Here is a 25,764-nt window from a genome sequence, read left to right as displayed (position 1 = left end):
TATTTTCATTAATTTTAAGTAATAAATTTATTTGTAAAATATTTACTAAACACCCTCTAAGTTGAATGTAAATATTAAAGGCGATTTGTTTGACTATTTTGAAAAACTATTTATGATCATTTTTGAAAATTGATTTTTTTGAAAAGATAAAAGTCTTGTTTGGTAAAATAGTTTTCTATTCTTTAATATAGAAAAAAACTGGAAAATATATTTGATAATTAGAAAATAGAAAACAGTTTTCAATTCTTTAAAAAAATATGATGTTTTCAGATTTAATTGTTTTCACTTGTTTTTTTAGTGTTGTTTTAAAACATGGAGAATGTTTAAAAATAAAGTGAAATATATAAAAGTTATTTTTTAAAACATATGTAAAAATCTAGAGAATGAGTTAAGAACAATTTAGATTTCCAAAAACTGTTTTAAAAAATACTTCCAAACATACTCATAGTTTTTTTTTTTTTTTAGGAACAATTTCTATTTTTTGAGAAGCATTTTCAAAAATAGTTCTATGATATTTTCTTTTTAAAAAAAAATATTTAGAAACTTGAAACATTTTAAATTTGCTTTCTTTATTTCCAAATATTTTTAAAAAATAAGTTTTATGTAATATTTTACTTGCAACTATTTTTCATATTTATCTAATTATTTTTTAAAATAGCCTTAAAAAAATAACTAAAAACAATTAAAATATGTGCTTAGAAAACACCGTACTTTCTTTCAAATATGTTTTCCTATTTTTTATTTCCAAAAAAAAAAAAATTTTTTTAAGAACAATCATACATTTTCATTAGTAGTAAGTAGTAACTTCTAATATAAAATACAAAAACTCTTAGGACATTTATAAGGCATTATTTTAAATTTGAAAATATTTGAAGTAATTTTTTTAAAAAAACAAGGGTAAGTTTTGTAATTTTTGTATAAGAGTATATATAAGTTCATAGTATTTTCTATTTTTAAAAATAAAAAACATGAAGGGTATAGAAATGAGAGCTTTTACTATTTCAAATTGGTTACATAGTTTCCCATATAGCAACCATTGCTTCCATTAATAATTTCACATTGAAATGAAAGTTGTTAAAGATAAAATTTTTGGACTTTGGCAAGAAAAAGACAGAAAAAAACAGAAAAATTGGCTCAAATGTAGTTAAAAACAATGAATCAGATTCTAAAAGATGAAACCCATCACGTTGAGGTACCGCTGTCGCTCAAGCAAATTCAAGCTTGTCAATCTTGTAATGAGCAGCGGCGGCAGTGACATACATTCAGTGTTAAGTGGCATATACTACCTAATCTATATTTTGAATTGGTAACATCAAATATTAATTGGAAGTAAAATGGAACAAAAGATCTCACGCCATTGGTGTTTTCGTGAACAGCTCAGTTGGCGAGGCAGCAAATGGAAGTTGGTCCTTTATCTTCACAGCTTCTCGAGTGGGCAAGGATGGTGGCAAGGCAACGTCGGTCATCATCTTTGCAGCTTTCCAATGGAGTGCAAATATATTGAGACAGAGACAACGCTGAAATCAGAAATAGATAAAATTGGTTAGGATCAAGGAATTAAATCCGTTTTTAATTTGCTTCACAAACCTGTTAAAGTTTATTTGGATGGGCAATCATGGGATCGGTTAATTATTAGTGGGATAAAAAACACTAGGCGGTTCGTCATCTGATAAATGGTTTATAATTGAAGCAACTATGTCTTGTAACAAGAAGTACTCACGTTGAGCCGAGGAAGAAGGCGAGGGAGAGATGAAAACCAAACAGAAATACAGAAACAAGTGCGGTGAGGAGCATCGCCACTGAGGTAGAATACACCTGCAAAAGGTGGGAGAGCTAACTAAATATTCGAAGCTCCATTGTGAACAGAGAAAATGTGAACCGGATTTGATCAACACTCTGTAACACATCCTCAAGTAAGTCTGACTTAGGGTCAAAGCTCAGAAGTAATAGTCTTGGTTTTACCTTCACAATATTGTCAGCATACTTCATTACCATAGACACCGCAATTCCACTGTGAAAAACAACAAATTGTTGGTATGATTCAGAATGGATGTAGATGATATGTAGCAGCCAGAACTCGTGAGAAAAAGAAATAGTCACTAATCTAGAAAACTTTGTAATGTTATTAATTTATATGTCTGCCATTTATTTATTTAACTCAATTGGAGCTGGGATATATGCTCTTTTAATTGGTCTAGGTCCTGCTAAGGAGAACATTTTGGGGATAAAAGGGCTCCAGGCAAACCAAACCAAAAATTTAGGTGCAAGGTTAGTCTTCTAAAGTTAAAATTTGGCATATGCCTACCATGCAGGATAAATAGAGGTTGTGGCACAAGAATCTTGACATGCCTGCTTGGAAAGAGGCGACAAACAACTGGGTGTACTGTACAGTAAATGGGAAGGCTAGTTGTTCTTTTGTTCCTCTTTTTAGCCTAAAGGAGCAATCACGATGGAGATTTATAACGACCATTTTCAGAAACCTTAATCAGCTCAGCTTAGTTTTTTGGATTCATGCTGTATCTTGCTTCACATTTAACTTCTTGTTTTTCCCTTTCTTTTTTTGATAGGCAATTTCCTTTCATTGACTCAAAAGTTGATCTCTTTCACTCCTATGAAAGGAGCCTTATAATGGCTAATCTAAAGGATAAAACCAGCCTCTGGGTGGAACCTAAATATAAGCAAACATAATTGTTCAGGAACATGAGATGGTATATGTCGATTATAGCAACCATTGCTTAATTTTATACTATTCGTCATTATTAGAGTTTATTTGCAGAAGGGCTATTTAAGCTCCAGTTGTCACTACTCAAAAACCTGAGTTTGAGAGTAAGAAGTACATTTACTGATACATCTGATATAAAAAGCACAATCAGTGGTAGCTCTGATATGAAAAGTACATCTACTATGTGCAAGAAAACAAACTACCAATAAATTTATTGAAACAAAGAAGTTTTAAATACCTCAGTGCATGGTTGACAATCATGAGAACTGTAATTAATGAATATCCATGGAAGAACCCCCTGAACAAAAACAAAGAAGCTTGTGAAGTTAAAGTTAGGGGTTGATAAGATCTTAAAACTAAGACAATATATATGTATATTTATTGGTTTATATATATTGGTTTAAAGAGGCATATGTAGAATATGCGATAAAAGCCACACCCAAAAACAGGTAAAAGGATATAATTTGTAATTAAGAAGCTTATTAACTTGCAACTAATTTCCTCTATCTTCCACCTTTTTGATAAATTATAATTCATAAACAAAATAGAAGTATATTTTGGTGAATTAAGAATAAATATAATTCAGAAACAAACTAGAAGTATATTTTGGTGACTTGAGAGTAAATGAACAAGCCAAAGTAGTTTGGAGGCAATGCTACTGATAGATAGAGCTCCTTTCATTGGGGAAAAGAAATTATCCAAATAGGCAGGCTGAATTTTCATAAATAATGATCCAATCATCATCCGAGTTAGTGAATATTGTTTTACATGATAATATGAATGAAATTGATGTCAGCTATTAGCATCTCCCATGTTTGAAACTTTGCATACCTGATCAGGCTTAAACTTCATGCAGATTTTACAAGAACTGAAAGCATGAGCAGAATAAAAAGAAAATAGCAAAATAAGTTACTTGTTCATGACGGCATCAAAATCTTGAATCACTATTGCAACAGCATTGAAGACCATCCCAAAGACATACAACCAGAAGTTCTGCACATTTATGTTTCTTGATGGACGCTTTTTAATTATGGCCTAGGGAATGCAGAAGCACACACATTAATAAAAGTTACTATGTAGACCACTCAGCTGAGGAAATCATTTAAGTAGAAATGATGCTTTAGACAGGAACTGCAACCCAGGCAACTGGATTTCAAAATGTCTTTAAAAATTTACCTCTGTGTATACTCCAGCAAAGCCACTTAGAAGTGCCATTACCTAAATAAGAAAAACACTGTTATGATTATAATTATAAGCGAAGGATATTTCACAACTTTTTGTTTCAATTTCCTGGATCATCAGAATGTGAACAAACTTACAATGGCCATCATCCAACCTTGAAAAGGTGCTTGAAGAACATGATCAGAACTGCAAGAATAGGGTCATTTCCAATTGTATAAACATTAAATGAACACCAAAAAGGTATACAAATTCCAGGAATTAATTAGCACTTCAAAGTTTTTAAATGATTAACCATATATGCAGTCAACAAATCATGGGGATTGAGATTTTAGAGGTAGATATGCCCAAAAAACTAGAAATTTTTCTTAATGAAACAGAAAATTAGTAATTCCATATGCCAAAAAACAAACTTTGCATAAACCAAATTGCAGGATGCAATTAAAAAGATAGTCAGAATCAGTCTTACGAGGGATTAAGTTGTGCTGTAGTGCAACCAGCACATAGTAGAATGAAAGCTGCCCACTGTATTTCACTTAACCTGAAAGAAAATAATTAAGCAAAATGACTAATAAGAACTCACAAAGTCCTAGCTATGTGTGTATCTTCTTGGCTTTTTCCAGTTTTGTGGATAAAATAACAGCTAAATTCACATTCCATTGCTGTCCAAACAGCCAAAAAGCAGCTCAAATCTTATTTTCTTAAAGTCATGGATACATTTAATATTTATGAAAAACATTGTTAGCTCAAGAACATATTAAAGGGAAAAGAACTATATTTATTCATTTATTTCTCTTTATTTTTCTGGTATTTGTTCTCCTAAAATAAAGGAAATACCAGTAAGACAACCAATATATCAAATGGCATTACCATTGTTTGTCATTGCAGTAAAATACTTTAGTATGGGTAGTTTGTAAACTTTCCATGTGCAAGGGAGAATATCCAGTATAATAAATGAAAAGGACTCACTTCTTCTTGAGAATAATTCGATATAACACACCAGTGCTGATGATATTCAGGTTCTTTAGTATCTGATAACCTGGAGCATCTACATATGCAAAGATGTAATACTGCAACAAAAAGGAGAAAATATATTCACTCAACTTTTGGAAAACAAGAAGACAAAAACTACTATAAAATTTTAAAAATAAAAAATAAAAGAAAATAAACAAACTACCACAACCAACCTGAAGTAAATTTTTAACGAGGTAAAGTGCTGCAGGTATAGGGAAAACGATAACTTCGTCCAATGATGAACTCAACCTAATAAATAGCAGGAGATACACAAGAACAAGCCATTACAAAAGTGCTTTGCTAAAATTCATTTCTAGCTACCAAATCAATTGAAATTAAATTTAGATTAGGTACTGAAGTTGCAAACAGAATCAACCAATCAAGATAATGCAACCAATTAACAATTTCTCCCCAGAGATTACCTACCAGGCTGATAAGCCAACTCAATAGGATAATACCATCCATTTGATGCATGTATTATGGGTTAGGTTAACCAGTTACTTCTAAACGTAAAACCAACAAATCCATCTTTAGCTTGCCTAAAAGCTTTAAGCCAAGAGAGTACATCAACACCAATTATAACAACCTCATACATGAGTTGCAGAACATAGCACTCCTATCAGAAAAGTTTTTAAAATCTAATAAGAATTAAAAAAAAAAATTCAAACAAAATCCATTTTATTTTGATAATCAAGAAAATATATTAAAGAAGCTGAAAGGGGGCAAATCCTAGCATGCCGGAGTATACAAAGAACACCCAGAAAAAGAAAGGAAATGGCAGCAACAAACAAGGGCCTAATCTAACAATAACCTATCAATGAAATCCCAAAATAACAAGTTTCCTTCCTCAAAGGAACCCCTTCACCACAGAAATGAAGCCTTCAACCAGAGGGATTTTAATCTTGACCCTCAAATTGATCTTTGTTAATAGTTATAAAACATACATCCAGCATATACAATTAAAGGAAATAAGAAAAAAACCAGAAGATAAGTCATTGCCTCGTATTAATGGCTAACAGAATAAATGACAAAGGAAATGAACAGGAAAAAAAAAAAACAAATAACAAAAGAAAGGTAACCTGTTATCATCAGTAACACCTTCATTCCCCCAGATCCTTACCAGGGCAGCTAGTGATAATGCGCATTTCAAAGTCTCCACCTAATTTCAGGAATAGGAAACAGAAGGTGAAGTTTGAAATACAATTCATTAACTTGACACCCATCATTTATCCTCAAAAAGAGAAATCTATTTCCTCACCAAAAAATTAGCAGTTGTCACACTATACTCGTACTTTCCGGCTCTCTTGGACCAGACAATTAGTATGGCTTGTGAACTCGTAAGAACAGTCAATGCAAGTGTAACAATGGACCTAATTCCATGAGAAAGAAATCAAAAAGTAAATAATAGTTCCTGCACATGATAATAGAATAAAATGATAGCTCTTACTTGCGCTTCCACTTGGTGCGGTCAATTGAGTGGCCTCCCAAGGTTGCCATATTATTTGTATGAGCTGCAAGATCAATAGCAATAATAAGGACCATCTGAATGTAGTGGCTCATGAATCCCCGAAAATTAAGATGAATTACTCATTGGGTGCTGGATCAAGTTCAAGTTGAGCTTTATGGAAAAACATACCACCAGAAAGAGCTTTCCCTCGTAGGCTCTCTATATCATCACCAACTGCACCATCATCTTTGTCCTACAAATTACACATAATTTGAAACATTAAAGCAACAAGGAATCAGCCTTGCAAAGTTTCAAATCCACAATAAACAATCTGAAAAAACTGTTGTTCAAGGTTATGCTTACTAATTAATTGAAAAAAAAAAACGCTATGTTTAAAGATTTGAAGTAAAGACACAAAACATTAAGATTTAATTTCACATACAACGGCCATGATTCAACAAGAAACGAACATATTCGATCAGACTAAGTGTACACAAACTCACTGAAATCAAAACTCGACTATTTCAAATTGGAGACTGTTAACGAAATGCAGCAAAGGTTTTTCAAACAGTATTAACTTTCCAGTTGTTAAATCAATTAAGAAGCACGATTCAATGGACAAGCCAGGAGAGTATTTCAACCGAAAATTTGACAATCGAAAGGCCAAACAGATGAGAAATTGCGTAAAAACCGACCAAATTAATGCAAATGCCGTCAAATTGAATAAGCACAAATTCGAATTCCGTTCCACTGAGCGAAGCAGTGAAAGAGAAAATCAAAACATCAAAAAGAAGAAGAAAAATGTCGATTTCAACATTTTCGAAGATCCGAAAGATGAATACCAGATCTTTGAGCTTCCTATACTCCATTTCTTCACACTCAAGCTTTCCTCCCCAGAGATCTCTCTCTCTTCCTTCTCAGGAGATCTCAGAGCTCATCGCTGCAACGCGTCTTCAGTGACAGCGGGCCTCCTACTCAGGATCAAGCCCATTAGTTCATTGGGCCCTGGGCCTATATACACAATACAACAAACCAATTTAACCCAATGATCCAATGGGCCTCGGCCTCAGCGATGGGAACTGGATACCAACAAATCTTTGGAATATTCCTTTACACAACTGGCCCACCCGCCTTACGTAAAGTAAAAATGGGCCCCTCTTTTTTGTGTCGGCTTTTGTACTCACCAACGGCATATAAAAATGTGAGGAGGATACGAAAATGAAATGAGAATGATAATATACCGACAATACAAACAATATTATTATATTTGAAACTATATCTAAATTATATACTAAAATTCAACGGAAGATATTAAAATTATGTTTGGAATGCGGGAAAATAAAATCATTTTTACGATATTTTAATTCTTTTTTATTCTCGATTTTACCCTTGGGCAGAGTAAGAGTGAAGGACCCAAATACAAGTTCTTCATAAAATTAAGATTAAAGACCAATTGAAAATGGCCACAAAGTTTTGAGATTGAAGAAAGCATAAAAATGTCGGCAGCAGGCAGAGAGACAGGTAGATTGGTCCTACTACAGGATGTTGATGCCTAATGCCTTCTTCCCACGTTTGTCATTCCCATTCCCATTCCCATTCACAGCCATAAAAATTGTTTTTAAAAATATTAATTAATTTTAGTTGTTTTCACTTATTTTTAAAAAATTATTTTAAAAAACAATTATATAAACATACTAGCAAATCATTATTTTTAAAATTGTGGGTTAAATTCGTAACATGCAAGCAAACCCTAATTGTAGTTCGAGAATAGATTATGGGTTCAAATTCTAACCTTTAAAAGAAGTGTTAGAATTAATCAAAATGAGCTTAATATATAATATTGGTCGGCCATGGAACAAAAGTAGTTTTATCAAGGAATCACCTCAGAAGCTACATTCTTTGAAAATTGGCATCGAGTATTTTCAATTTGGAGGAGCATGTGCTTAAGAACACTTCATCCACTTTTTGGTGCATAAATAGTTATAACGAGTTACCAATCAGGAGATGTCACGTATGCATTCGACCTCATCTCAATCTATTGTATGCGTTCTAATATCCTAATTACATTACTTCAACGCATTGAATATACATTTTTTTTTATATAACAAATTGAAAAAATACCATTAATAAGAGCTATCTCGTATGCAATTGAACCCGATCTAGTACCCTAATTTCATTACTTGAACATACATTTTTGAAATAAGAGTAATTATGTTACTTTATTTGTATTATATACATATATTTAATCTAATTAATTTGTATCTTAATCTCATTTATGTATATATATAAATTTTCTCGAGAAAAGCCCTCCCATGATGATGGGAGGATTTAGTGGTGTAAAACAATGAATGGAATCACATTCACATACCCCACCACCCCTCTCTCTACAACCGAATAAAACAGCCTGTAATACTATAACAAACCCAGCTGTGAACACTACATTTCACCTTCTCTTCCTTCTTCTTTTCTATTTACATCTCCACCGGCATTCTTCCTCATCTCCTCCCCCTCCTCCTCCTCCTCCTCCTCCTCCGCCTGGCTGCTTCCACCATGAGCTCCATTTTCCAGAGCTTCAAGACCAATGGGCTCCCAGTCTCACACTCAGACTCAAAGGAGCAAGGCCTGCGCAGGAGGCTGTCTTCCTTCTCATTCAAAATGCAACCCATATGTTCTACGCCATCATCCTGGAGGTTCCCCAGATCAAAGTCATTGCCATCAATGGGGGAATTTGGAGGTAATTCCATGAGGAAATGGTGGGACTTGGGCTGGGCTTGGATCCTTTCCAGAAAGCCAACTTTCGCCAAAGATCTGGAAATGAATGAGGAGGAGACATCCATTCTGGGGTGCCACAACAAGGGTAGCTGGAGACATGTCTTCTACAAGGTGAGGTCTGAGCTGAGGAGGCTTGTGGGATCAGACCGTGTGGGTCTCCCTCAAACATGTAGGTATGATTCCTACAGTTATTCCCAGAACTTTGATCAAGGAAATACAGCAATCCATGGTTGAATTCCATGCTGGGGATCACTGCAAACTTTGATTGGAATAAAGATGAAGTAGATTAAAACTCAGATCAAGGTTGTGGCTCCCTCTCTGCATCTCTGTATCTCTGTCTCTCTGTCCCTCTCTTTTTCTCTCTTTGTTTTGCAGTTTTTGTGATATTCATGTTCATGCAGATTCTGAATATTTGTGTTACCTGAGCTTTGGATTTGGGCTCAAACTCAAAAACACCATCACCATTGTCCATGAAATTTCAAGTTTGTAGCCAAGAAAAAATGGCAGTAGGGGTGAATATGTGAGATAATAGCAAAGAAATATTTGTTAGTAAATATTTGATTTTTGTTGTTGTCATTCTATTAAATTATTGTTGTACAAGTGTTTAGATCCATGGATTGTGTAATGGGTACTTCAGCTAGCTGTTTGTTTCTGGGATTCAAGTTTCAACCCTATGTCCATATAATAATGAACCCACCGACAATGCCCATTCTCACAAGTAAATCACAGCATCAACCCCTTTTCATCATGGGTTCTTTTCATGAGTTTGAAGGCTCAACTGCTTTTTAGGTTGTAAATCACTGAACCCAGATCTTATATAGTGAGTTCTTACCAACCATGGAGGCAGGATGCAGGATGCAGGAGGCTACTCCCCATATCTACCTCTCTGTCTTTGGATTCAAGTCAAAAGTTGGGTATATTAGCAATTCAAAAGCAAACCATTTGGACTAGTAAAAAGGGGGCTGAGAACAGGGCAATGGGGACATGTTGATTCTCTGCTTTTTTTTCTTGGGTAGATGGCAAAGTGGGGGTGTCAAATTTTGTATTTTCTTGGCTCCGTATGTATTCATATTTTGTTTGGTTTGGGGGACATGCAAACGGATTAAAAAGAAACCAGGAGAGGAAAGAAAAAGTGGAGTGTTTGCCAGCAGGGAATGAGGTGGACTGGTGGAGGAACCCTAACCCCATGTGGCACCCCTAATTTGTGGTGGGGTGGATGGGACACCATGTTACTCTATTTTTAAGGATTCTTTGAATGTGATTTATTGGTGAAATTAAAGTTTTTTTTTAGTAAAATCAAGTCATATTATTAAGGGAAAATCCTAAAATTCCAAATGGGTATTTGCCAAGCTGTCAATCTAGGCCATTAATGTGTATGAAATTTTTTTGAATAGTTGAATAAGAAGACAAATGAGATACAGGTACAAGTAAAATGAGATTTGGTATAAGGAATTTTTGCTATGTCACAGGTTTTTAGTCCATCAATTCCGAAGATGTGGTATATCAAAGGTTTCATATTATGACCATAATTTTAATATACTGTATAAGATTTAGAACTCGTTTTATAGTGATTTTATAAAGTGTTTTTAATATTTTTAACACTTGAAATTTTTTATCATTTAAGTATTAAAAAGATTGTAAACGTTTTTTAGAATTATTATCAAACGTTCTCTTTAGTTTATAGTTTTTTTTTAGTATTTTTTATTAAAAATACTTTTAATGAAAATCACTTAAATTATGTTTGGTTCTCATAAAATGTTATGAAAAGAAAAAAAAATGTAAAAGAAAATTATTTTATCATGTTTGGTTATCTTATGAAAAATATATATATAAATATGATTAAAACTAATTAAAAACTTATATATTTTTAAATTATCTAATTTTTATATCGATAAGTTAAAATAAATAAAATGACTTAAAAATAATAAATAAATATAATTTATTGATTTTAAATCAATTTTTTATTTTTCTTCACTTTTTTTTTTCTACTTTTCCTTTATAAATATTTTTTCTCAAATTTTTCAAGAACCAAACATAGTTAATGTTTGAAAATAAAGTAAAACAAAAAAAAAAGTATTAATTTATAGCATTTTTGTAGTATTTTTATTAAAAATGCTTTGAAGAAAAATATTTCAATATTTGAAAATAACTTAAAATGATTATTTAAATAGTATTTTTGGTAATGTGTTATATAATAAAAAATATATATTTAAAAAATCATTTATCAAATTATTTTTTAATAATTACTTTAAATAATTCTCTAAACTTTTAAAAATAATTTCCAAAAATCTATGAAATGCTTAAATTTTACATTGAAAAAAAAAAAAAAACCATTTCCCAACGTTGGAAACACTTCCAACCTCTCTCAAACAAGCTCCTCGAGTGGTACTCTAAATTTCAAAATTTTACCAAACATCTAATTTTTATATAAAAGTTTTTTTTAATTTCTTTTAAAATTACTTCCAGGTTCTTAGTATTCAGTAATACTGTCGGTACCCTTATCATAAATTTTTATACAACGATCATATTCTTTGTATTTCAATCACATTTTTATAATTTAATCTCATTCCTGATACTTTTAATTATATATATATATATATAATATTTCAATTATATTCTTATTTTACGTATTCAAGTAAGTATTTGGACAAAGACATCCCATACCGTACCAAAAAATTTGATTTGATACTAAATAGAGACCCATGATTAAAGGGAATGATGCATTAGAAGAAGTTGGTAATAAGCAAGGAAAAGAGCAGAGCAAGGTGGCAACACCATCCTCTTGGTTCCTGCCAACAGAGCTGTCGGTGGATAAAATAAAACGAAATTATGAGTTGTGAGTCTTATGACTCATGGCCTTCTTTTGTGAACCAAAAAAAAAGGGCTAATTAATTCTTGGATTGTGAATTGACATTTGACTAAAAGCCTTTGGGCCACATGGATCCCACCATGGTCGCAACCCAATGTGTACAATTTGCAATTAAGGCTCGTTGGTTGAGCCAATGATTTAATTAAAATTTTTCTTTAGTCATAAAAGAAGTTCTTATATTGTTTGTTATATTAGTAAAAGTTTTAATATTAATATGTCGGTAAAAGAACATAAAAATAAAACCAATTTATATATGAGGTATAAGGTGTATATAAAATTTTAACGTGATTCGATCAATCATTAAATGGATAAACGGGGTTGATGGGAAAATAATATTTCATTTTTCTAGATTTAATCTAAGATTTGCTTTCTAAAAAAGATCTAGAGATGATATAGTGTATGATCTTTTTGGTCAAATTAAGGCCGTTCGTGTTGTTTGCACATGGGGGGATTCAGTGGCACCTAACCCATCTCAAAGGAATATCCCCCCTTTTGTTTGGTTTTTTGATTGAAGGTGTTGTTGATCAGAGTCTCTTTTCCCAAACTGAGGATAAGAGTGGGGAGTGGACAGAGGGAGGGAGGGAGGGAGGAAGGGAGAGAGCAGCAGCAGCAGCAGCAGCAGCAATGGCAGTTTCTGCCAGTAACATCATCTATTACAACAGAAGAACTCTGAGACCTCCAACTCTCTCTTTCTCAAAGCTTCAAATCCATTCCAAATTCACCACCCTTGGATTCCCATCTCTCTTTCAGCACCCCCATCACTCTTATTCTCCAACTTCCATCTGTCCCTCTGCCTCCCCAGTTGCCAAGGCCGCCTCAAGTTTTGTTGAAGTAGATGACTATAAGAATAGCTTTGATTCCACTGCCACCACCAGCTGTAAGCTCCCTTTCTCCCTCTGTGTATCTGGGTGTTTTCTGGTTCAAGAGAAAGCCTAACAGAAGAAACTAACTGATAGACTTTTTGTTTAAAGAAATCAAAAACCATGGTTCTTTTGAGATATTGCTACCAAAAACCCAGCAGGAACCGATCAATATGCAGGAGAAGTTGGGAATTTTGCACTCAACCCAACTAATACAAACTTGAATCATGGTGTTCAAAATTCTAGTTTCATTTACTTTTTCTAGGGTTTATTTTTTCTGCCATGAGGACATTCTTGGTGATGTTGCTATCTTTTTATTTGTTCAAGCATGGCCTGAATTTGCAAGAAATGTGTCTGGTGAGTGGGATGGATATGGAGCAGATTTCTCAAGTGAAGGGAAACCTATAGAACTTCCTGAGTTTGTTGTGCCTGAAGCTTACAGGGAGTGGGAAGTTAAGGTGTTTGATTGGCAGACTCAATGCCCAACTCTTGCTGAACCAGAGGACCATACTGTTGCATACAAATTGATAAAGCTACTCCCCACTGTGGGATGTGAGGCTGATGCTGCAACTAGGTATAGCATTGATGAGAGGAACATTGGAGATTCTCATAACAGCCTTGCAGCCTTTGCATATCAGTCTACTGGATGCTATGTTGCTCTATGGCCAATGGAGGATGGCTTATTTGAGTTGGAGCATTGTTTGATTGATCCTCAAAATAAGGAGTCAAGGGTGAGGATTATTCAGGTCCTTCTTTTAGATAACACAAGGATGGTGCTTCAGAATATTCAAGTTTTTTGTGAGCAGTGGTATGGCCCCTTCAGGAATGGGGAGCAGCTGGGTGGTTGTGCTATCCGCGATTCTGCATTTGCTTCTACAGATGCCATGAAAAGTTCAGAAGTTGTAGGTGTCTGGCAGGCCTCTAGTTCTGTTGCCAGCTTCCATAGTTCTCAGACTGTAAGTCTTCCAAATTCCACTGCCTCTTTTCCCTATTTGATACATTGGTATGATACTCTATTATTGAACTTATTTGGTGTACCCCAGAATGTCTTTCAAGAACTTGTAGAAGGCATTACACAGAAGTCAGCCAGGGATGGAGACGATCTCATATTACTCCCAAAGCAATTGTGGTGTTCAGTAAGCGAAAGAGAAGATGGAGACACTTGTTGCGAGGTAGGATGGCTGTTAGATCGTGGTCATGCTATGACATCAAGATGCATCTTCTCAAAGGATGCAAACTTAAAGGTAAGTTAACATATATGCAGATTATTGTACTTCTCTTGAGACCAGGATGTGTTTGTTTTGAAATCTACTGTTGTTTCATCCTCAGGAAATTGCAGTAGCAAGGGAAAGCTTAGCTGTGGAGGGTGCATAGCCATTGATCGTCATCACTCAAATCAGCTTCAAGTGTTTACCAGTAGAAAGAAAACTTGTTATACTACAGCCCGTTGAAATGAAAATGTATTCTGTTTGGTTTAGTTTGTATTAGATTCTGCTGTGATATTTTCAACCCATAGTAATAATAGCAAATGAGACTCTGTTTTGCTCTGTTTTAGAGTTGTAACCCAATGTGGATTCTTGTTTATATAGATATGGAAGTAGCATATTAAGGCAAAAACAAAAAGGCTGGAAACCTTAAAATAACTTAACAACAACATGAATAGCTGTAACACTAGACACTCTGGAAGTTTACAAAGTTTATAACATTTCCTTAAGTTACACAATATCACAATGGCATGACTGATGAATGCTCAACAATTAAACCTCCATAACCCAAAACTTCTGTAAAATGTCCAAGATTCTGAGAAGCTGGGGAGGAACCAAAAATCGCGTGGATGTCATTGCCGATTCTCCTTTCTAGCTCAGCTGCCCACCCAACCTGCCAACAAGAACCAAAATTGTATGAACAGCCTAACAAGCAAATCATTGGACAATGCAGTGAATACAATCTCCAAAACACAATCCTGACCAAAAAAAAAAAGTTTGTTTCTGAAAGTATCAACAAAAAAATGCTCCTAAATAACAGTAGCTACATTAACATGTTCCAAATTCAGATTAATAACGTCTCTTCTAACATTTCTAAGGACTGCCTCCGCCAAGCTCAAAACAACCCAAAGTGCTCCAAACCCAACACGGTCTCATCCACCCACCCCTGACTAAAACAAAAAGGGCACACAACCCAAAATGCATATGTTATGGTTGAGAATATAAACTTTAAGATACCTGTACACGTGTTAGCTAAAAAGCTCCTGGTGCATCTCTCATGCTCATATTCAGACTGTTTCGCATGGTTCTTCTTCCAATCCCTGCATTGCCCTTTTGCATCATAGCAACAAATTCACTGTAGTCGATCCTTCCATCCTGAAATAAGTCATATCCCGTAAAGTGGTAAGGCTCAATTAACATACAGAACAGAACAGAATAATCCATGCTCAATACGGTCTCTTAAGCAAGTCTGCATGTCCAACTCCCATCAGTTTGAATATATCATACATGTCATATACCAAGTACTGCATCCACTTACCAGTGGGCCATGTTTAATATATATTGCTAAATTTTTATCTTTTTTTTTTTGATAAGTTATTTTGCTAAATTTATATCTATATTTCCACATCAGATATCCATATGGGACCCAACTATTGAAATTTCTCCCTTCTTCAATGCACAGTTGTAAAAAGGAGAAAAACAAGCTTGTTTACAAGCACAACTACCAACCAATTAGTAGAAACTACTACAAAGAAATACTGCCACTTCTCTCAATAGTTGTATACCCATGAACGATATACAAGGTGGCTTCATTGAAGTCATATGCTGATCGAATTCAATGCACCAATGGATTAAGAACTTTAAATTTGGTCATCATAACAAGCAAAATTGACAATCTTAAACAAAGCCTACAATATTCCGTAATCAAGAAACATCCTTTTCAGGTCTGCTCTATTGTTTTAGAAGATAAAAGAATTCCATTGCAAGTATTCATGACTTACATTATCCTGATCAACTTCCTTGATAATGTCTTCAAGGAAAACATCGGTCATATTATGTTCTGCACAAGCTTGCTGGAGTTCATCAACTGTTATATAGCCACTTCCATCTTTGTCAAAGTACTGAAATGCTGCAACAAGGTGCTCCTCGCGTTCTAGTTTATTAAGATGAACTGTGGCAGCAATAAATTCTCCATAATCAATGGTCCCACTGTTGTCCACATCAGCCTGAAAACAATAACAATAGCTCAGACATGATCTTAAACATGTATTTACATGATAAAACACAGTAAAGGCAAATACAAAAGGCACAGTCATATTCAAATACAATGGCAATATAAAAGACAGGATGAGGGCTTTCTTATATCCTAAAGGATAAAAATAATTTTAGCAATGGTAGACCTATATAGCTCTCTTGTTTTCAACACTGACAAGTAAGAGAAAGGATAACTGCTCCTGGTTTTTTGAATGAGAGTGTGGATTAGTATTCTCACAAACAAGAAATGTATTTCCTGTCAGGTTTGCAACCAAAAAGTTACTAGACTACATTTTTTTAGCTTAAAAAATCCCTACTTCTATTTCCTAATGCCATTTCAAAATTGTCTCTTTTTCCTATATATGTTTCTTCAGTTCAAACTAGGATGTGCAATATGCTAACAGCAAAAAAAATAGAAGAAAAGCATTGCAGAAAGCCCCTAATAACAGAACCACTCTATTCAACTATAAGGAAACAAAATAATATCTAGTTCTCTTGAACTATGGGTTAGGGAGACATGATTTGGAATGAAATATAAAAGAGAAGTAGATGTGTCCCAAATCATAATCAGGGATTTTCAAGTCAAAAGAAAATTGGTTCGTTGCAGGATTACAGCTACACTACACTGAAGAGGAAGAAAAGCATTGCGCAAAGCCCCTCATAACAGAACCACTCTATTCAACCATAAAGAAACAAAATAAAATTCCATGAATATATGCCCAAATAACATCTCTATTTAGTATCTCGACTTAAATTCATGATGCAAATAGGAAAGTGTCATTGAAAACTACTGATATCTTCCTAAGGTCCAAAAAAAAGGATTCTAAAAATTTTAAAGTGGGGGTCTCTCCAGGAATTAACTTCATCAAAAAGTTGAAGCTCTACTTGTTATATGGAAAACAATTGTGTCCACGCTGTTACATTAGGCTGGTTATCATGTCGATGAAATATTAGCATCTATCAAAGAATTGCACAACATGGGATTAAATATGACTAGCAAATCCAGTCCAAACCATGAAAAATGGCAGGCAGAAAATAAAAAAGAAGCCACTTGGCATCATGTTAATGAAGCAGAACTTCTTCTATCAAAATGCTTCAAGTATAAGGACAACGAAGAATTTCCAATGTCATTTCCAGAATATATTTCACCTAAACACCAAAAGGAGCCTATATTCTTTTAACATCACAAAATTTCCTTCCTGATAAAACAATGAAATGGCTTATGAACTCCCTAAACAGGCAAGCAAATGAACTACATCTCGAATGAAGCAATACCAAACACAAGTTATAATGAAACAACATCAGGCAGTGGAAAGACAAAGCTTCAGTGGAAGAAAAGGGAAGGAAGAAAAAATAAATAAAGAAAGAAATCTATAAAAATAAAAAAGAAAGAAATTAAAGAAGGGAAGAGACACATAAACCAAAACAAAATAATATCCACTTGGTAACAGCATCTTACTGCATCCATAAGATCTCGTATCTCTGACTCTTTCAAGGTAGAACCATATCTTCTTAAACCAGCTTTTAGCTCATCAAATGTGATTGCACCACTGCTATCAGTATCCATTGCTTTAAACATCTCTCTCAAACCAGCAATCTCCTCCTCTGATAGGCTTTCAGCTATTACCTGATAACATAAAGAAGTTGACCATGAAACTAGTCATACAAAGTTCACTTTTTTTGTCTCAAATCCTACAAATTGACATCAAGAATCTAATTCACATAAATGTCTCAAATTTACTCCTCCATTCCCATAAAGAACATAAAACCATCACAAAAGACCTTAAAGTAAGGGCATAAATAATTTATATAGCCATTGTCTGATTAAAAAATGAAAGAAAGATTGGTAAGATTATGCGCCAGCTTTCTGTTACACTATTTATAAATAAAAATTTACATACCCGTAAAGCCATTTTCTTCAACTTATTCATTGCCGAGAACTGTTTGAGACGAGAAAGTACAGCTGGATCTAATGACCTGTCTGGAGCAACTCCATTCTCGCATATCCAAGGATGACCTAAATAAATGAGAAAGTGAACAAGTATTTAATGTGATTGTGATTTCAATTATACAAACAGGAATGGAAATAAATGCTAAAACAACATACTATCATATCATTGAATACCTGAACACCTTACATAGTTAAACCGTTGAAGCAACAAAAATGGTTTTGAATGTTAAGCATTTATTTCTCCCTAGATCGATAAAAAATCCTGCTCTAAGGGTATGAATACATTCATTGTTAATGCAAGGCAATGATTTGAGTTTAAATCATTTAGTTGCATCCTAGATTACCTGGAATCCTACTTCAGCAAGATGTTAGCTCTGACAATAATGGGTACACATACATTCTGGTTCCTCAGCAAGTTTATGCATCATTTGCACAACTATGAAGCTACTTAACGTTATGGGTGCCATAGTAATGTGGAAAACCCTGTGCTTGACCAAAATACTCAACCTCATCCCAACTATCTTGAGCCAATTAGAAGAATTCAAATTAAGAAGCTCATTTAGGACAGTTCCACAATAAGGCACCAAGGATCAATCTTAATTTTCAGCAAAGTTGCTTCTTAATCTTGGTTTGCCATAACTAAAAGCACCCTAGTTGAGCTCCCCTCAAGCTCAGCCTGAATCCAATCAAACCAAGATAGAAGAATAAAATACTTGGATCAAATTGGGTCATTTACACCTCTGCCCCTCCATCGAAGGGTGTACAAGCAGTAAAAAGGGACACAGAAAGTGAATTGAATTGTCCAGCTGATTGAATATTTTTAGAGAAACAAAGCAATTAGAAAGGTACAAATAGAACAGGTTAACATACATAATACTTCATGAGCAGTCAAGCGATCTGCAGGCCGAGAACACAGCATTTTGCGAATCAGATCCTTTGCACTGTCAGATATTAGTGGCCACGGTTCTGATTCGAAATCAATGAATCCCTTCAGCACCGCATCAAATATCCCCTGTTGAGTTTCTGAGATTGAAAAGTCATATGTTCAATACATTGCACACAGAACCGAAAAACTTTTGCAACTTTGGCATCAGAAATGTATATACCTGCCCAAAATGGCGGTACACCACTTAGTAATATATACAGTATGACCCCTGCCGTCCACACATCTGCTTCTGGCCCGTAATGCTTGCAAAGTACCTCAGGAGCAACATAATATGGACTTCCAACCACATCAGTGAAAACTTGACCTGAAGTAGCAAACCACATTTTAGGTCAAACAAAGATAAAACTGCTACCCAAATCATATATTCTAGGTGTACATAATGTAATGTCACAGGAATATACAAGCACAACTTAGGAATTGGATGTTAGCTCTTTTATGATCTAGAAGAAGTTGGCTGATACCACCAACTTAAGTGAGGAAAAAGGCAACTTTCCTACCATAAAGCACAAACTCTCCCATGTGCCATCTACAAGGCATGCCCAAAATAAACCCAGTAAATTGGAAGTATGCCAATAGAACAACAAATATGTCCCTAGAAACTAAATTTGAGGGGCAACATTAGAACATTAAAAACATTGCCCAAATCTGACACTTATTCTTGAGAAATTATTTGGATTTATTTACATCCTTAAATACCTCAAATGCATTTGCAGACTAAAAAATAAAGAGGAGAAGCATCCCTCTACCTGGTTTAAAGAAAACAGAGAGTCCAAAATCAATGGCTTTGAGAGAGAAATCATCATCCTTGTTAACCAATAGGAAATTCTCAGGCTTTAAATCTCTATGCATAACCCCAAGTGAATGACAAGCCTCGACAACCCCTACAATAATCTTTGTCAATTCAGCTGCCCTTCTCTCACTGTAATGCCCCCTCTGAATGATCCGGTCAAACAGCTCACCCCCAGCACAAAGCTCCATCACGATATGAACGTACAATGGATCCTCATAAGCACCCTTGATCGTCACAATATTCTTGTGACCTGCCAAATGATGCATTATCTGAATTTCCCTTCTCACATCCTCTACATCTTCCCTAGAAATCAACTTTCTCTTTGAAATCGATTTGCAGGCATACTCAATGCCTGTGGCCATATCAGTACATAAATAAGTCGTACCAAATTGTCCTTGGCCCAATTTACGCCCCAATGAGTAAAGGTCGCGAATATTAGCAGTCTTATGACCCAACACATAATAAGATTGGTTATCAACACCGCGCCTCATGGTGCCGTCTTTATTGGTTGGACTAAGGATGGATACACGGGTTTCTTTCTTAGGGTTTTCCTTGGCGAATTCCTGAGAAACGAGCTGCTGAGAGTTCAAGCTGCTGGGGGAATAATCGGAATTTGAGCGGTCAGAGTTGCGCTTGGAGGTCGATTGTTCTTCGGGCTCGCCGTAGCCCTGAAAATATTTCCCTCTGAAAGATCCCCGGCATGTGTTGCCCATGAAACAATCACAAATCCCTCGTACTTCACAGCATCCAATGATTTCTCATCAATCAATTATACTGAAAAAGAACTCACACAACCAACCTAATCTCAGCTATCTTACAACAAAACAACAAACATCCAGAAACAACAAATCCAGCAACAATCAGATCTCCTTTTGTTTCCACCCAAAGTACCCCCTCTGAAAAAAAAAAAATCACTTTCACCCAGAAAGAAAAAAGGGAAACCCGTTTTTTCAAATTCCAAATTTTGCTTAATGAGACAAGAACAGGATAAATTTCCGCTACACTTCATGGTAAAATGTCCCTAGAAACCAACCCACAAAAACTTACTCCCCATGAAATACTTTCCGTGGAAACAAACAGAGATTCTTAGGAAAAAAAAAAACCAGTAGTAGCAAGAAAAGCACAAATTGGGAAACTTACCAAAGTTGAAACAAGGGTCTTCTTACCAACAAAAACACAAATTCGAAAAGAAAGATAAACAGAGATCCATCTATTAGCTATGCACAGACAGAGAGTCACAGAAAGAGAGAGGAGATGAAGGCTTATTACTATTACCAAGAGAAACGAAGAAAGGGAATATAAAGGGCGGCGAAGATTGATGATGACAATGATCTTTCATGGTGGTTTCGGGATCACGTTTCAAGTTCATATTTCATTTCCAATAACCCCATTTCTTTTTTTCCAAAAAAAAAAAAAAAAGATAAAGAAAAAGCCTTTGGGCTGCTGAGAAAGATCATAAAGACAGTGCTGACCAGCTATGTCGTTTGTTTTTTTTATTTTTTTCCCCCTTCACATCACGCGGCTTTCCCAATTGTCATATACTTTTTTTTTTGTTTTGTTTGGATAAACAGAAATTTAATCACACGGTTTCCAGGAAAGCCATAGTGGTAAAGGGAGAGAGTGAAAAGTGCTCCCCAAACGTAACATTTTTACATTTGACTTTGGCTGTTAAAGGAGAGGGAGAGAGTGGATCTCGCTCTTCCTTTTCATCAGAAAAATACAAACGGTTTGGTTCCATCCACTCCATTGGTGGGTTTCCGCCACGGTTCCCATTGCCACTGGCCCCCTCTTTCCTCCTCCACCAGCTTCTTTGGTCAAATATTTCCAGCTAATTTTCTGGTCCCCATTCTTAGACCCAGTCTTTCCCATGATTATTCATATTTTCCTTCTTCATTTTAATCAATACTTTTGAGTTTAACTACCTTTGGGTTCAAACCCACATAACATTTGATTTTGCAATCATATTCAGTAGAAAAATAATTTCATTTCATTTCGAAAAACCCCCAAATCCAATGATTCATATTTGATGACCAGAACAAACATGATGTTTTTCAGTACCATGCCCCTTTTAGATAAGGAAACAACAGCCAACATGGCCTTGGCTGATACATGTGTAGATTAGGTTGAAAGATTTTGTTGTATGGATCTAAAGATTTGTTCCCTCCCTAACATCCCCAAAATGTGACAGCAATCAAAGGACTTTGGAAAAAAAAAGGGAAAAAAAACATAATTTTAAAAAATCACTGTACATAAGAAAAATTAGTGATGGCTGGTCTACCCATAAAAAATGGTATCATGCTTCTCAAAAGATTGCCATAAAAATGGTATCACACTTGTCAATCAAAATTATCCTTTATGTTCCTTAAAAAGAACATTTTACACCAGAAGTAGAAAAGCTTATCCTAAACCCATAATTGCATTTTAAGGGTGTGTCTTCAAGAAACTGCAAGGTTGGTCCCATTGGAATTATTCCCCACCTCCACTGCTGGCATGTTCTGGTAAACAGCTTACACAAATAGTTGAATGTGTCAAACTCTCTAGTCAAATTAGGCCATGCCCACTTAGAAGAAAGGTTTGAAGGTTAGCTAGCTGACTGGGTCAACTGGGGACCTCATTATCTGACTCTCAAGCAGATGCCCCCACATGGGCATTTACCTCATTCAGTGTACCTATCTGAATTATCCCTGTTTCAACTTTCAAGCATTCTGGCTTCTGAGAACAGTAAATGAAGTAAAACTCATAAAAAAATAAATTTAAAAAAAAAAAAAAAAAAAAAACCCTAAGCACCAAGATTATCATAGAGAATGATCAGAAGTTTAGGGACCCAGGTACCACCTTATGGCTAATCGCATCTTCCTAACTGGAAGTATTTCATTCTGTGAAGAGGGTATCACAATACGACAACGCCTCCTTGTATTGACTAATAGTTATTAATAGGTGAGGCTGCTATGATTATCTAAGTCATTGGTAATGTCCAATCCACAATCAAAGCTTCCTGGATTAGTATAAGAAAAGATCAAAACCGATCATCTTACAAGAGCCACATTTCACAATCATTGTACAAAGTCTTAAAGACAAAAACAAAGTAAGTCAACATACCTAAACACTTCATTGTCTAGAACAAAATGTCTCCCAAGACGAAAATAGTTGCTTACATTATAAATTTCCATGGATATACAATCAAAAGATAGTGACTAATGAAGCTGGCCTGCAGATTCATGCAGATGCGACTGAAATTTGTAACCCGAAAATTTAATAAACCTTGGACTAAGATGCAATGAAGTACCTAAAGAAGTAAAGATGGTAGAGAAAATTTGATGAACTACCCTTATTGCAGAATCTGGGCATAAAAGCAAGGTATATTTTTGTCTTGTAAAAGCTATATAAGAATTGCTGTTAGTTTCTGCAGGGTTGATAATTTTTTTTCCTGTAGTTGCAGAAGAAGTGATCAAACTGTAGTTTATCATTCCCACGAGCTTAAGCGGATCTATCAGCTTCTTCGATATGCCTGACAGGCCCTCCACTTGTAGGGCTAAAAATTAAATCGAAGGTGTCACTTGAAAATAAACGCAAATAGGACATTTCAATTCAAACTAGGCTTTTACTCAACATGTGATTTCAATGTCTAATTGACTAAGTCAGATGTGGGGATTAGGCAAGTTGATAACAGCAAAAGGAAGAAAATTTTTGGAGAAAGGAGTCAAGAGAAATGCACTTACAATCCACTTAGAACTTTAATGGTGTCATAAAAGAGCCACTGCAATGTCACAACAGGCCCCACAAATGTAATTCGAAGAGGAAGACTCCTAGTAAACAAATTAGCAAACCCAATATTCTTCGCAGCCTGAAAAAGAAAATATCAGAATGAATGCAGTTATATCCTTTTGATAATGTGCTTGGATTGGACCAACGAAAAACTTCATTCAAAAGCACTACCTGCAACACATTTTCTGCGTTTTTGTTATAAAGGGAGGAAACAATGTTGTCCGCAGGGTTAGAGATTAAGGTACCAAAAGCTCCAGCTGCATAGCCCGCCAAACATGTCACACCAAGCTGCTGGGCCACTGAGCAATCTTCTTTCTTTTTTTGGATAATGTTGTCATATATGAAGTCTATTGAATGCTCAAATGTTGAAAACATCGTCATAGAGACTGGCAGAGACAAAGTAAAACAACTCAATAATGAAAGAAATGTGCTATGAACAGACAAATACAGAAATATCAACAACCACAATATCTTGGAGTGAAGAATGCCAATAAAGCATGTAGCTTGTTTGCTTGCAAGACCAACTGGTCAACCTTGTTAAGAACTCATGGGGTCTTGGCTCTTCATTCTGAAGGCATGTGTCATAAGATCATATGGTTCTACTCCCATAGAAATGCAAGGCTATCACAATTTTCATATTTCCAAATGTTATCATCAAATCAAATGCTAAGGGACCTCCAGGATTTCTAAGGATATGAGATTTTCGCTAGGTTTTCCGCTTAACAAATTACAAGCTTCAACTTCAACTAATTCAAAAGATTATCTGATAGCAAATTCTTCCTTGATTTTTTGTTTTTTTTAAAAAAAAACCTAAATTCGAATGTTATTCTCTTGAATAACTTTGAGACAATATGACAAAAACAGAATAGTAGTCCATTTATTAAACGACAATGACAGACAACTCAAAATTGATCAGCCCTTGCCATAGAGTTTGAGCTTATCAACTATACTAGTTATACCAAAGTACAATGACACCATGTTTCCCAATGCATCAACCCACTAGGAAAAACTTTATTAAATTCCATTCACTAGGATCCTGTACAACAAACAAATGAAATTTCAAGAGATGCTGTGAAGTAGAGAAATTACATGGAAGATTACGCCCCCAAAGCGGAAAAAGTCCTTTGTAAAAGCTGCAGCCAAAGATAAACTGGTAAGGAATTCAAAACCATAAAGGGTAGGTAGGCATGGTTGTATTCAGATTTACTCACCCAGAGAGCCCTTCAGTTGCATATAATTTTGGGAACCCATCAGCCAAGCCCTTTGCGAAATGGGGCTGTGTTTGAACTCGGACTTTGACAGCCTCAAAAGGGCAGAGAGCTACATCAGCAAATACTTGAGCAGAAGCACTGCTGACAAAGAATATGACACTCCTGTTTTGATCCACCAACACATCTGAGTAAACCCTCTTGAAGTATTCATAGAGACCAAATTTGCAGCCCCCTTGAACACCATATCCAAATAACTTGCCGGACCAACCCCTCCATAGGGCAGAAGGACCTTGTTCTTTCCAGAGGGTATTCAAACCTGATGTAATACTATTATACTTGATTGGGTTCACCTAAATCAAAGAAAAAGTAATCAAATAAGCAAAATATTACCAAACAATCTTCCAAGAAGAGACACACCACTGGCATAGTTTATTAAACCAACAGTGGAAACAACAAATGCCCATCAACAAGACAATGTCTTAATCCTACAACACTCATAAATGGAACATAAGTAAGCAATCAGTAAACCTCCAACCCCACCACTTCCAAAAGAAATGCCCAATGATATTCTGTCAAACCTTAAGAAAACCCAAATGGAATCTCCCATCATCCCACCAAAATCCTACCTCTATTCAGCAAATAAACAATCCCACGACACCACTAACTAAAGAATCAGAAATACCCAAAAACAATACATTTTGAAGAAACCCCACAACAATTTTGGAACATAACAAACCTGCATATTCACTTTCAAGACGTCCAGAGGAGTGATAGCGAGATGGATCGTTCCGGCACTGAGCATTCCTCCAACTGTACAAATCCCATAGTAACTAGGTGACAACTCCTGATACGCCCTTCCTTCAACCCTCATCATCTTTCTCTGATTTTCGTCGCCGACCCACTTCACCAAAGAGATCTTGAGTTGGAATCAGAAGGAGAAGAAACAGAACGGTTTTGATTCTTGGACACGTTGGACGCCATGAGTGGACTGACCTCAGT

The 25,764-nt window shown here is 35.2% G+C and overlaps 5 protein-coding genes across 8 annotated transcripts; 2 read left to right on the top strand and 3 right to left on the bottom strand.

Annotated features, from left to right (window-relative positions):
• Positions 1–1,113: 1,113 nt before the first annotated feature.
• On the bottom strand, positions 1,114–7,330 carry LOC117909186 (CMP-sialic acid transporter 4-like). The gene is made up of 15 exons (XM_034823109.1): positions 7,205–7,330; positions 6,552–6,615; positions 6,363–6,426; positions 6,174–6,285; positions 5,995–6,074; positions 5,089–5,164; positions 4,871–4,971; positions 4,371–4,442; positions 4,042–4,090; positions 3,899–3,940; positions 3,636–3,757; positions 2,961–3,020; positions 1,963–2,011; positions 1,721–1,815; positions 1,114–1,517 (listed from the first exon to the last, which is right to left on the bottom strand). Exons 1-15 carry the CDS (start codon positions 7,229–7,231, stop codon positions 1,466–1,468), a joined length of 1,065 nt encoding a protein of 354 aa, XP_034679000.1. The 5' UTR covers positions 7,232–7,330; the 3' UTR covers positions 1,114–1,465.
• Positions 7,331–8,805: 1,475 nt separating this feature from the next.
• Positions 8,806–9,787, top strand: LOC117911328. Its single transcript, XM_034825651.1, has one exon. The coding sequence runs from the start codon at positions 8,913–8,915 to the stop codon at positions 9,366–9,368; it is 456 nt and encodes a 151-aa protein (XP_034681542.1). The 5' UTR covers positions 8,806–8,912; the 3' UTR covers positions 9,369–9,787.
• A 2,629-nt stretch (positions 9,788–12,416) lies between these two features.
• LOC117911325 lies at positions 12,417–14,410 on the top strand. The gene is made up of 4 exons (XM_034825649.1): positions 12,417–12,880; positions 13,191–13,819; positions 13,907–14,107; positions 14,193–14,410. Exons 1-4 carry the CDS (start codon positions 12,628–12,630, stop codon positions 14,235–14,237), a joined length of 1,128 nt encoding a protein of 375 aa, XP_034681540.1. The 5' UTR covers positions 12,417–12,627; the 3' UTR covers positions 14,238–14,410.
• A 66-nt stretch (positions 14,411–14,476) lies between these two features.
• Positions 14,477–21,340, bottom strand: LOC117911324 (calcium-dependent protein kinase 26). 4 transcript variants are annotated; one of them, XM_034825646.1, is made up of 9 exons: positions 21,065–21,142; positions 19,746–20,563; positions 19,160–19,303; positions 18,924–19,076; positions 18,004–18,119; positions 17,562–17,729; positions 15,850–16,074; positions 15,086–15,223; positions 14,504–14,741 (listed from the first exon to the last, which is right to left on the bottom strand). In XM_034825646.1, the coding sequence occupies exons 2-8, from the start codon at positions 20,500–20,502 to the stop codon at positions 15,101–15,103; spliced, it is 1,686 nt and encodes a 561-aa protein (XP_034681537.1). In that variant the 5' UTR covers positions 20,503–20,563; positions 21,065–21,142; the 3' UTR covers positions 14,504–14,741; positions 15,086–15,100. The 4 variants fall into 4 exon arrangements, with proteins under 4 accessions (XP_034681539.1, XP_034681537.1, XP_034681536.1 ...); XM_034825645.1 differs by lacking the exon at positions 21,065–21,142 and adding an exon at positions 20,930–21,058; XM_034825647.1 differs by lacking the exon at positions 21,065–21,142 and adding an exon at positions 20,930–21,058 and having other exon boundaries at positions 19,746–20,525.
• Positions 21,341–22,875: 1,535 nt separating this feature from the next.
• LOC117911327 (mitochondrial phosphate carrier protein 1, mitochondrial-like) lies at positions 22,876–25,764 on the bottom strand. The gene is made up of 6 exons (XM_034825650.1): positions 25,502–25,764; positions 24,766–25,115; positions 24,644–24,687; positions 23,726–23,940; positions 23,509–23,633; positions 22,876–23,321 (listed from the first exon to the last, which is right to left on the bottom strand). Exons 1-6 carry the CDS (start codon positions 25,637–25,639, stop codon positions 23,267–23,269), a joined length of 927 nt encoding a protein of 308 aa, XP_034681541.1. The 5' UTR covers positions 25,640–25,764; the 3' UTR covers positions 22,876–23,266.

Source organism: Vitis riparia, chromosome 3, assembly GCF_004353265.1.
Source record: "Vitis riparia cultivar Riparia Gloire de Montpellier isolate 1030 chromosome 3, EGFV_Vit.rip_1.0, whole genome shotgun sequence".
NCBI classification, from domain to species: domain Eukaryota; kingdom Viridiplantae; phylum Streptophyta; class Magnoliopsida; order Vitales; family Vitaceae; genus Vitis; species Vitis riparia.
This window is presented reverse-complemented; position numbering and strand designations above follow the sequence as displayed.

Excerpts from the sequence above, each read along its gene's own strand:
- LOC117911327 (XM_034825650.1), bottom strand. The coding sequence starts at position 25,639 with ATGATGAGGGTTGAAGGAAGGGCGTATCAGGAGTTGTCACCTAGTTAC. Across the intron at positions 24,688-24,765 it reads GCAACTGAAGGGCTCTCTGG|CTTTTACAAAGGACTTTTTC; the intron begins GTGAGTAAATCT and ends CTTTGGCTGCAG. Across the intron at positions 23,322-23,508 it reads ATTAAAGTTCTAAGTGGATT|CCCTACAAGTGGAGGGCCTG; the intron begins GTAAGTGCATTT and ends TTTAATTTTTAG.
- LOC117911325 (XM_034825649.1), top strand. The coding sequence starts at position 12,628 with ATGGCAGTTTCTGCCAGTAACATCATCTATTACAACAGAAGAACTCTG. Across the intron at positions 13,820-13,906 it reads GCTTCCATAGTTCTCAGACT|AATGTCTTTCAAGAACTTGT; the intron begins GTAAGTCTTCCA and ends GGTGTACCCCAG. Across the intron at positions 14,108-14,192 it reads CAAAGGATGCAAACTTAAAG|GAAATTGCAGTAGCAAGGGA; the intron begins GTAAGTTAACAT and ends TTTCATCCTCAG.
- LOC117911328 (XM_034825651.1), top strand. The coding sequence starts at position 8,913 with ATGAGCTCCATTTTCCAGAGCTTCAAGACCAATGGGCTCCCAGTCTCA.
- LOC117911324 (XM_034825646.1), bottom strand. The coding sequence starts at position 20,502 with ATGGGCAACACATGCCGGGGATCTTTCAGAGGGAAATATTTTCAGGGC. Across the intron at positions 19,304-19,745 it reads CTCTGTTTTCTTTAAACCAG|GTCAAGTTTTCACTGATGTG; the intron begins GTAGAGGGATGC and ends TTGCTACTTCAG. Across the intron at positions 16,075-17,561 it reads TACGAGATCTTATGGATGCA|GCTGATGTGGACAACAGTGG; the intron begins GTAAGATGCTGT and ends TATTGTTTTCAG.
- LOC117909186 (XM_034823109.1), bottom strand. The coding sequence starts at position 7,231 with ATGGAGTATAGGAAGCTCAAAGATCTG. Across the intron at positions 2,012-2,960 it reads ATTGTCAACCATGCACTGAG|TGGAATTGCGGTGTCTATGG; the intron begins GTATTTAAAACT and ends TGTTTTTCACAG. Across the intron at positions 1,518-1,720 it reads GCCTTCTTCCTCGGCTCAAC|CGTTGTCTCTGTCTCAATAT; the intron begins GTGAGTACTTCT and ends TTCTGATTTCAG.